The sequence below is a fragment of the Osmerus mordax genome, chromosome 12 (assembly GCF_038355195.1).
Source record: "Osmerus mordax isolate fOsmMor3 chromosome 12, fOsmMor3.pri, whole genome shotgun sequence".
NCBI classification, from domain to species: domain Eukaryota; kingdom Metazoa; phylum Chordata; class Actinopteri; order Osmeriformes; family Osmeridae; genus Osmerus; species Osmerus mordax.
In genome coordinates, this window is record NC_090061.1 from 17139745 (window position 1) to 17150256 (window position 10512).

Genomic DNA, 10512 nt, shown 5'->3' on the forward strand with positions numbered 1-10512 from the left:
GATTTTAATAACAGTTATCAACCATGGTGATGCTCGCTAGGTGTAATGGGCCAGATGTAATGATCAAATCATTGTCACACAAACTGATGTAAATGTGGAAGAGGGAAGGATATAAACATATTAAAAGAAGAAGAGAAAGGTAAATGTGGTATAAAGAAAGAAGGAAAGAGAAATAGAAAGGCCATTCTAATGAAGTTGTTTGTCAACTGACAATTTAATCTCAAAAGTTTATATTTTACAATGTTACTGCAATTATACGTGGTTTCAACAGATGTTATATCTATAAGAAATATACCATGTATTGTCAGAAAAACAAAACACATTATGTTGAACTTAATTCTTAAACTACTATTTCGCTGCATGTCATAATTGGTAGCAGTAGTGGCTATAAACAACAAAAAATTACATAACAAATGAACAATTTCTAAGGATATGCTAATTCCATTCCATACCACCACCTGTGAGGATAGAGTGCTGTAAGCCAAGGCTCCAAGGCAAAAAGAGAGGTTTCATATTCACACACGCATAAACACTTCTACAAAACATATACACATCAGGCTCCGTTTCTGAGGTGGGGGTAGCTGGCCACAGTACGAGCGATGCCCTCCTTCAGACCCACCAGCGGCTGGTACCCCATATCTTGCTTGGCACGGACGCAGCTATAGTAGTGGTGTGTGCCCGCCAGTGCCACTCTCATGGGGGTGAAGGTGGGTTTGAAGGCCAGCAGGGGGTGTATCAGCAGGGCGAGCAGCCAAAGGAGGAGGGCAAGACCGTAGACCAGCCAGTAGGGAAGGTGGTATTGAGGGGCAGCATAGCCCAGACCCACCAGAACCTCCGACATGAAGTCCCAAAATCGCACTGGCTCGTCATTGGTGATGTGGTACGCCTGGGAAATTGGGGGTGGCAAAAGCGATGTGGGGGGTGAGGTGGAAACATTTAAAATAAACATTAAACACTAGTATATTTATATACTTCATTATGTTTACCTGTGCAGCTACATACAGTATGCTTAAATAAATAAAACAGAAGGGAGGGAGTGGTCTAGCAGCGGAACAGCTGGGTCCATCTCACTCACCTTGCCACAGAGGGTCGAGTCTGGGCTGAGTCCCTCGGCTGCCAAGATATGACCATGAACCACATTCTCTACATAGGTGAAATCCACCAGATTGGAACCATCACTGTAGGAGGGAGGGATAGTAAAGAAGACAGGAATAAGGAGAAGGACAAAGGGGATTTTTAATAACTATCTTTTTTTTCCAATTACATTTAACATAATCATTCCATGTCCTGCTTTACTTACCTGTGAATGTGTGAAGAATGACAATCTTTCCTCTGCTGTGTGTGTAAGTGTGCATACTGACCCAATGATAACCTTCATGTTGCACCTGCTACTTGGCTGTATGTGTTTATTGGTATGTACTGACCCGATGATGAACTTCATCTTGCCCCTGCGTGCTGTGTCCACTAGGATTGGCACCAGCTGAGGGTCTCGGGGTCCGAAGATCCCGTGAGGGCGGATGGCCACAGTGAGCAGACCCTTCTCTTTATCACATGCCTCCAGCACAATCTACAGGGGTAAGGGATGGGAGGAGATGTGTTGCTTACATTTACTGAACAAAAATATAAATAGAACATGTTTAGGTCCCATATTTTACAAGCTAAAATAAATGATCCCAGACATTTTTCAGATTCACATATATATATTTTGTCTTAGACCCTGATTTAAATAAACGAATCCAAAATGGTATAAACAGTAACTCAAAATCAATTACTTTGTTTCATGTCACATTTGTATTTTAATTCAATATATCTTGCTCTATGCAAATCACATTTTCCTCATGCACATCTATGTTTTTAAATGCCTGTTTAAGGACCTATAAACTATCAATCTTATTAATGCACATTAACAACCCTGGTCTCACAAATGGGACGGATGCTGATTTGTGCGTAAACTGTGTGTCTGAAACTGTGTCACACTTTTTCTCTCCCAGTATTTTTTGATTAATCATGCTGCTGCTGTCAGGGATCTGCAAAGCATGTGTGTAGTGTAAACCCTTCAACACTTCCCCTTGATTAAGACCAAGAGATTGTGTGATCTCTCTTTAGAAGTTTGTGTTGAGAGAGAGGGTACTGAGATTAAGTTTACAAACATAATATCAAAATCAACACTTAATCTCAGTTTAGTGTCTCAATCTTCTGTGCACCTACCTTCTCCTGCTGGATCTTGGTCTGAGTGTAGTAGTCTAAGGGTTTGCTGGCATAGGGAAGGTCCTCTTTGCCATCCTTGATGTCTGTGCCCTCAAACACTACACTGGCACTGCTGGTCAGAACCACTTTCTGCAGGAAGAGGACAACACACAGAATCACAATCACAGCATTTCTAACACTCAGGGCCTCATGTACTAACGCTTTTGCGCCCAATTCAGGTGTATTTGTTTCGCAATTTGCGCGTAAAAGCATGGCGAGGTATGTACAAACATGCCGCACTGAGGTAAAAGCGCAGACTGCCTGTCGCGGGAACTGAAAATGGCAAATTGCGCTTTTCCGTGTCATGCATATGCATTCACGGGAGGGTCAATGCGAAAGTGGGAGTTTCCCATAAAGAGATGGGAGGGGATGCGTAAAGTGCGCCTAATTATGTATTCCGCAGTATGTACAAAACCCGATTGTGAAAGCGCAACTCTATTTTGCGGTGAAAATTCTCCGCCTGTTAAAAGCAGGCGTAAACCAGGATGCGCATATGCCTCCTAGTGAAATGGCAGCCGTAACCCGAGCAAGACGAAGACATAGGCAAAATAATTTTTGCCACATGGATCACACTTTTTGAGTTGAGTGAACACAAAATCATTACACGTTACAGATTAAGCAGCCATGTAATATTACAGTTACTGGAAGAAATCAAAGATTACATTGAATCTCCGACTCAGCGTTCACATTCCATTCCAGCAGTTGTTAAACTCTTCGCTACATTACAAATATTGGCATCAGGATCACTTCAAACAGTCATTGCTGTTTTGACTTTGGTGGCTGATCCATGATAGAAAGAAGGAGGCCCATTCAATTGCGCGTTTAAATGCTCGCAATGTACGGTATAGTGGGCGGAGAAAGGCGCTGATTACCTGATGAACTGCAGGTTTCGTAAATACGACGTAAACTGAAGTATCACAGAGTGCGCAATCTGCGGGTTGACCATGGCGCTAATAACGCTAAGTTTTGCGAATGTACGTACATGAGGCCCTCAGTGTTAGAAATCAGAGTGAGTCACTAATTTTAGTTTAAGTCACAGGTTGAAATATTTACATTCACTAACACGTCATAAGCAAAAGCTCTAGCCAGTTTGCTGCTCTGCAACCCTACAAGTTGTCAACAAGACAAAGTTCATTTACGTTCTACAGAAAGAGAGCACAAATTCCATTCAAGTACTGCAGAAAAATGGCACTACAGTAGTTTGACCAAACTCATCCTTGGCACTGCTGGCACCCTCATGTTGTCACAATGCAACACATAAATATTTATCTGAAGCCTGGATTATGCAGCTCTAACTCCGATCCATGGTCTATATCTGATTCCAGGTCTCTGATAACAGAGATAATTCTAAACCTGACAGGCCTGGATTGAAGGGAGCGTATGTGAAGAATCTCAAGTTATCACTTCTATCAAATTAAGGTATGTGCCTATGTTCAATTTGTTGTCTGAAATTATGAATTATCCAAATCAGAGTATTATACTTCTAAACAGAAACAGTGAAATATGCACAATAAGAACTGCGTTTAAGCAGTTTTATACTGTAATATAAAACAGTCCATTCGACATCTCTTAGTGTCGCCCCCTACCTGTATGCCAGCCTCCGTGCAGGCCTGCAGGACGGTACGTGTACCCTGGATGTTGACTCTCTGGAACAGCTCCCGGTCATCACTGGCTGGAGCAGGGGACGCACAATGGAACACCAGAGACACATCCTGCAGGGCTGTCAGTAAAGCCTATGGCCAGGGTGCAAACACATATATACACTCAAAGACCGAGGTGAAATCAGTTTAATATTCGAGATTCAACAGACATTCATATTCGTACCTCCGTTCAGGCTCCGCATCATATTTAGGGACCGAGGTAAAAGAGTTGACAGTCCGAATGTTTCTTCAATATCTTTGTCAAAATCCACCATACAAACTTCAAACTTGTTGCACATTCTTCTACTACTGATTGACCAATTTGTACAACCTTTGGTTTGGTGATAATGTTGATTATTGATTAACCCATAGCCAATAAATCAATAAAAACACCAATATTTCAGTATTTCCTCAATATCTTTGTCAAAAATGACCATAGAAACTTCAGACCTGTTTCACATTATTCTACTACTAGCAGACCAAGTTGTCCAAGCTTTGGTTTGGGATAAAGTTGATTATTGATTAACCCATAGCCAACTTTATCACCAAACCAAAGCTTGGACAACTTGGTCAGCTAGTAGTAGAAGAATGTGCAACAAGTTTGAAGTTTCTGTGGTCATTGTTGACAAAGATATTGATGAAATATTGTAAAATGTGTGTTTTTCTTGATTTATTGGCTACAGGTTAATCAATAATCAACTTTATCACCAAACCAAAGCTTGGACAACTTGGTCTGCTAGTATTAGAAGAATGTGCAACAAGTTCAAAGTTTCTATGTTCATTTTTTACAAATATATTGAGGAAATACAGAAATATTGGTGTTTTTATTGACTTATTGGCTATGGATTAATCAATAATCAACTTTATCACCAAACCAAAGCTTGGACAACTTGGTCTGCTAGTATTAGAATAATGTGCAACAAGTTTGAAGTTTCTATGTTCATTTTTGACAAAGATATTGAGGAAACACTGAAATGTGTTTTTATTGATTTATTAGCTATGGGTTAATTAATAATCAACTTTATCACCAAACCAAAGCTTGGACAACTTGGCCTGCTAGTATGAGAAGAACGTTCAACAAGTTTAAAGTTTCTATGTTCATTTTGTACAAAGATATTGAGGAAATACAGAAATATTGTTGTTTTTATTGACTTATTGGCTATGGATTAATCAATAATCAACTTGGTCACCAAACCAAAGCTCGGACAACTTGGTCTGCTAGTATTTGAAGAATGTGCAACAAGTTTGAAGTTGCTATGTTCATTTTTGACAAAGATATTGAGGAAACACTGAAATATTGGTGTTTTTATTGATTTATTGGCTATGGGTTAATCAACAATCAACTTTATCACCAAACCAAAGCTGGGACAACTTGGTCAGCTCTTGGTCAGCTAGTAGTAGAAGAATGTGCAACAAGTTTGAAGTTTCTGTGGTCATTGTTGACAAAGATATTGAAGAAACATTCTGACTGTCTACTCTTTTAGCCCGGTCCCTAAATATGACGCGGAGCCTGAACGGAGGTACGAATATGAATGTCTGTTGAATCTCGAATATGAAACTGATTTCACCTCGGTCACACAAAGTCAGTCATACTTCACAGGGAAAGAGGTACATCTCATAAAAGCACTTGACAATTCTTGCACAGTTTTCTTAAAGTAGCCTAATATTGTGTTCAGTCTCACCATTACAAGGCCATACTGATAAATGGCTGCCCCTTCTCTACCATCTACTGTCCTCTATATTGTCCAGTCATCTCTCTTCTTTCTCTCCTCTCGCCTGTGTCCTTTAGTCGTTGCCTCTCCTGTCTTCTCCCCTACTACTTTCCTGTCCTCAATTCTTTCCTCAACCCACCTGCTTGTCACATAGGTCCCCCTGATGGAAGGTGACGCTGGGCAGGTCGTAGGTCTGGCGGATGTCAAAAACAGTAACAGCATAGCCTTTCTCCAGAAGCTTCTCCACCAGGTGTCTGCCTAGGAACCCTGAGCCCCCGATGACTGCACAACGCTTACGGCTCTGCGTGGCATATGCACGCCAGCGTGCAGCACAAGCACACAAATATAAACTTTTATCTACTACGTGACAACCATTTCACTTTTAAGGACATGAAACAATAAATATTTCGTTTTGCCACTGCCTGGTTATTGTACAACTTACCGGTCTGACTCGCGTGACCATGACTAAATACAGTTAAGTCGTAAATCCTGGAACACAGTGGTGAACTGTCAATACAAGCATTCAGATAATTACCTGAACTTAAAAGAGAATGCAATTGTCGCAAAAAGAAAATGTTCACCTCACCTGAGGTCCAAACAGGGGTTGAAACAGTAACGAAATGAGAGTGGATCAGCGCACAATCTATAGAGCAAAAATCAGCTGAGCATGAGAGACAAGTGGTTGGCTTAACCGCGGCTCGGAAGCAAAGGTGACACACCAAACAGCCAATCAGGTAGTTGTGACGTTAAAGAATGCCACCAGTTTCACTAATCGGGTTCGAGGTTTTCTGGACAATCTATTGGCTGCTCTTACTTGTCTACAAAAATGCTCATGACTGGCTACTCGATTTAGTAACTGACGGGTTAAAAAAAAATCCGCTGTTGAATGTTCACGGGCACGCGGAGTAAAAGAAATCGTAGGACGTTTTATTCTTCGCTGTGACAGAGATAAAAAATAGTGTACACTGCGCATGTGCGTGGACATTTTATTATACGCCTTATTTATATGGAATCAATAGAAAATACTTGTTTCACAGAGAAAATACATTCTTTGTGTGTTTTGATAATCCAGCCTCATTTTCTAAACGAATCAATTTTCTGCTTTCAGTCTCACCCTCTCTAAATACTGGAGAAGAGGTGAGCTGTAGAAAACAAGAGAAGACAAACGAACTGGTCTGTGTTTTCCGGTCTTGTGTCAGCGATGGTAAGCAACGTTTCTGTTGTCGACAACTTTCAGTGTGTGCACAGCTCAGATAATCGGTGGAATCAAAATAAGTATTCTGAAAGGTCAATTGGAAAATGTTGCCGAAAAAACTGTAGTTTTCATTTTATTACTATGATATGACAGATGAATTCACAGCTTTGTTCTCACGAAGAGATAAGGATGGAGCTAACAAAAACCACATCCCAGCAGCAGCCTACGACATTACTCCCAGATGCAGAGTATCATGTTAGCGTATCCTGCACAGTGTTGTGCACGTTCATACCTCTAATGAACTAGTTCAAAGTTCAGTTCAATTCAAGTAGTTCAAGTTCAGTACAAGTAAATATGAATCGTCCACGTTCATAGTTCACCATTTAAATTCTGAACTAGTTCATTGTTCAGTTCATTTCATAGTTTTAAGGTGTGTGTTTACTGTGTGTAAAAATCCCGCAAAAATAATAAGGTGCATTAGTGATGGGTCATTCGTGAACGATCCGGCTCTAAGAGCCGGCTCTTGAAGGTGAACGTCGGGAGCTGGCTCGCATATCTGAAGAGCCGACTCTATTTTTAATAGATTAATACAGCCTATAAAAACTAAATGATTATGAAATAACTAATTTTAATTGTATTTAAAATAATTGACTAATTCAAAGAACAACAAAAAAATAATTGTAGGCTTAAAGGCGCACACGATCATCCTCACATTCTGTTCCTGTCAATCCTGCATGAGGGAGGGCCGAGCCAACTCACACAGTCAGAGAGTAGTCAAAACTCGGAGGAAAGCCATGACAAATCAATGCATTTTTAAAGATATGTGGTTACAGTCGAGTATGATTTCATTTAATAATTTAATTCAAATTGTTTTCACACCCATCATAGTCAAATTCATAGTTAAAACATGTATTTTTTAAAGAGCCGTTCGGGAGCCAAAAGAGCCGGCTCTTTTTAGTGAGCTGAGCCATACGAGCCGGCTCACGAAAAAGAGCCGGAATGCCCATCACTAAGGTGCATCAGATCAGATGTAGTCGCTGAGTGAGTCTCTGCTTTCACTTGCCATTTTTATGAGACGGAGAGCTGTTGTCTTGGAATACGTTGCTTGTTTGGTCTACGTGTGTGCGATGAGTCATTGGTAACGTAGTGCGAAGTCGAGTTAGTTGGTTTAGGTTAGGCTACATTTTACAGGCACTGAGCAATGACATGGTGCAAGCATTCCATTTAGACAGCGTCTCTCCTCAGGAGAAGGAAAACATTCCGTAACGTTTTAGCTAGACCTCAAATAATATGAACGTGTTCACCGTTCAAATTCATTATTTGTCATTAAGTTGCGTTCAGTTCATCGTTCTCATAAAAATGAACGTGTTCAATGAACGCGTTCTTTTGAACTCGTGCATGCACAACACTGATCTTGCAACAGTTGATTATCTAGATTTTGTATTGCCTGAATCCCTGAGTAGTCTTCTTCATATTTTATGTTAGCACTTTCAACCTTTTTGAGGTGGGATATTATATTAAACACAGTGGATAATTCAAATAGACTAGTGTTTCAGAAACAGGACAGAATAAATTCTGTTCTTCATCCCAGACACTTTCAGTGTTACTCTCCCCCTCACCTTGATGTTGTCATCACCAGGCGACCAGTGTGAAGAGGCCGTCCTTGCAGGGTCCTGTCCCGCCCCCCCGTAAGAAGACAAGTCCCAAGCCAGAGTTAACAGAGGAGCTGAAACTGGAGATCAGGGAGGCCTTTGAGTTGTTTGACACCGATGGCTCTGGACACATCGACATCAAGGAGCTCAAGGTCAGAGGTCAACAGTAGTAGGCTCTACCATTTACCATGTTTACTATGTCATTGATCTGGACTAATCAATCTCCAGGTGCCAAATCTAGTCTCATCCTTACCTCATCCCTTGCTCTCTCCTGTTATAGCATGTCTCCCTCTCCTGAAAGTCTTTTGCTGTCCTAAAACATCCTGTCTCTTATTTTCTTGTTTCTCTTCACATGTCAGGTAGCCATGAGAGCTTTGGGCTTTGAGCCCAAAAAGGAAGAGATCAAGAAGATGATCACTGAGGTGGATAAGGATGGCACAGGAAAGATTTCTTTCGCTGACTTCCTCTCAGTGATGACGCAGAAGATGGTGAGATTGTTTGCCCTAAAAGAGATAATTTGAGATTTAAGTTAGTTGACCCCTGTCCCTCCACCCAGGCAGAAAAAGACTCCAAGGAAGAGATTCTGAAGGCCTTTCGTCTGTTCGACGATGATGAGACGGGGAAGATCTCCTTCAGAAATCTAAAGAGAGTTGCCAAGGAGCTGGGAGAGAACCTGACTGATGAGGAGCTGCAGGTGGCACACAAGGCACACATGAAGTGCATATACACTGGCACAAACAGATACACATGTGCAAACACAGCTCATTCACACATATATACTGCATAAACACACACATCTACACAACTTTGTTCATTGGATGCTTATTTTATCCACCTCCAGGAGATGATTGAGGAGGCAGACAGAGATGGAGATGGGGAGGTCAACCAGCAGGAGTTCCTACGTATCATGAAGAAGACCAGTCTGTACTAAGGGAAGTGATGGGGAGAGAGGGGGTGTTTGCAGATTCACATGACAAGCCATTTAGATATCCCAGATAGCCCCTCAGGGTGGTAGTTGGAAGGAAGAAACTATTCTGTTTAAGAATACTGGAGTGCAATTCATGCCAAACAAATATTTCAGTTTATTCAGTCTGCTTTGTATTCTTGTGACATTACAGATATGGCAAGTCTTTCTTTTGGTGTGTGATTTGTATGTAGGTGTCTGGTATGCTGCTTACTTTTTGCCAAAACACTAATAAAGTCCATGTCTAAATCCTTCCTGAACACAGGAATGACATGTTTGGATACGTGCTTTTCTACTCATCTGTTACCTAGCTATATCTTCTCAGAACTTAGGTTATTTAGTAAAATAATGTTTCTACTGCCTAGAAAGAATATTGTATTAGCCTATGCAACTGAGATGTCCAGTGCCATATTAGAAACCCAGTAAACTGAATCCTTATCTAAATTGAAGTAATCTAGGCTCCTATACAGCATATTCAAAAAGGCAGTATGTCTGTACTCATTGGATTCCGGTGTGACTGGTGCAAAATTCTGTATTTTTCAGTAATGCTTCCCCCATGTCTATGTGCCTGTGCTTCCTCGCCTGTGCTTCCTCTAGACAATCATTGGTTTCAGGGAGGCTATTGAAGCTTTCTACACCCCAAGCCCCTTTCTGACCCCACCTTCCCAACCTATAAAATTCACATTTACTCAACAAATGTGAATCTAATCTTACAAAAAAATCTTGTATTTTTCGTATTCCTAGTTGTTTCTTTTGTATATCCTGTTTTCTTCTTGTACTGAATGTTTTATACATATGGATTGCATGTGCAGATATCATTGTATAGTGTATCAATATGCCATTAAATACCTTTAAGCATTTTCTCATCGCTATTTGTCTTTACCCAATCTGGAATGGTAGCATCAGTGCCAGTCTGGCTTTTGTGACAAACAAGGTGAGTCACAGCCTGGTTTATGTTACCTTTTATCCCATGATAAAACACATTGTTGGTTGTGTACTGCCTTTGTCAAGGCACAACCTATATTCTCTCTCATATATATATTTGGCAGACAGAACTGTGTCTGTGTGTATTAAGAAGGTGTAATGCAGAGCCAACAGACAA

The 10512-nt window shown here is 40.8% G+C and overlaps 2 protein-coding genes across 4 annotated transcripts; one reads left to right on the forward strand and one right to left on the reverse strand.

Moving 5' to 3' along the window:
* Positions 1–201: 201 nt before the first annotated feature.
* On the reverse strand, positions 202–6236 carry nsdhl (NAD(P) dependent steroid dehydrogenase-like). Its single transcript, XM_067247708.1, has 8 exons — positions 6186–6236; positions 6042–6088; positions 5739–5900; positions 3834–3980; positions 2209–2337; positions 1425–1567; positions 1076–1178; positions 202–886 (listed from the first exon to the last, which is right to left on the reverse strand). The coding sequence occupies exons 2-8, from the start codon at positions 6060–6062 to the stop codon at positions 554–556; spliced, it is 1038 nt and encodes a 345-aa protein (XP_067103809.1). The 5' UTR covers positions 6063–6088; positions 6186–6236; the 3' UTR covers positions 202–553.
* A 232-nt stretch (positions 6237–6468) lies between these two features.
* Positions 6469–10270, forward strand: cetn2 (centrin, EF-hand protein, 2). Of its 3 annotated transcripts, XM_067247389.1 has the most exons (6): positions 6469–6572; positions 6708–6803; positions 8434–8598; positions 8806–8934; positions 9003–9140; positions 9288–10270. In XM_067247389.1, exons 2-6 carry the CDS (start codon positions 6801–6803, stop codon positions 9375–9377), a joined length of 525 nt encoding a protein of 174 aa, XP_067103490.1. In that variant the 5' UTR covers positions 6469–6572; positions 6708–6800; the 3' UTR covers positions 9378–10270. The 3 variants fall into 3 exon arrangements, with proteins under 3 accessions (XP_067103490.1, XP_067103491.1, XP_067103489.1); XM_067247390.1 differs by lacking the exon at positions 6469–6572 and having other exon boundaries at positions 6580–6803; positions 9003–9163; XM_067247388.1 differs by lacking the exon at positions 6469–6572 and having other exon boundaries at positions 6580–6803.
* The last annotated feature ends 242 nt before the right edge of the window (positions 10271–10512 follow it).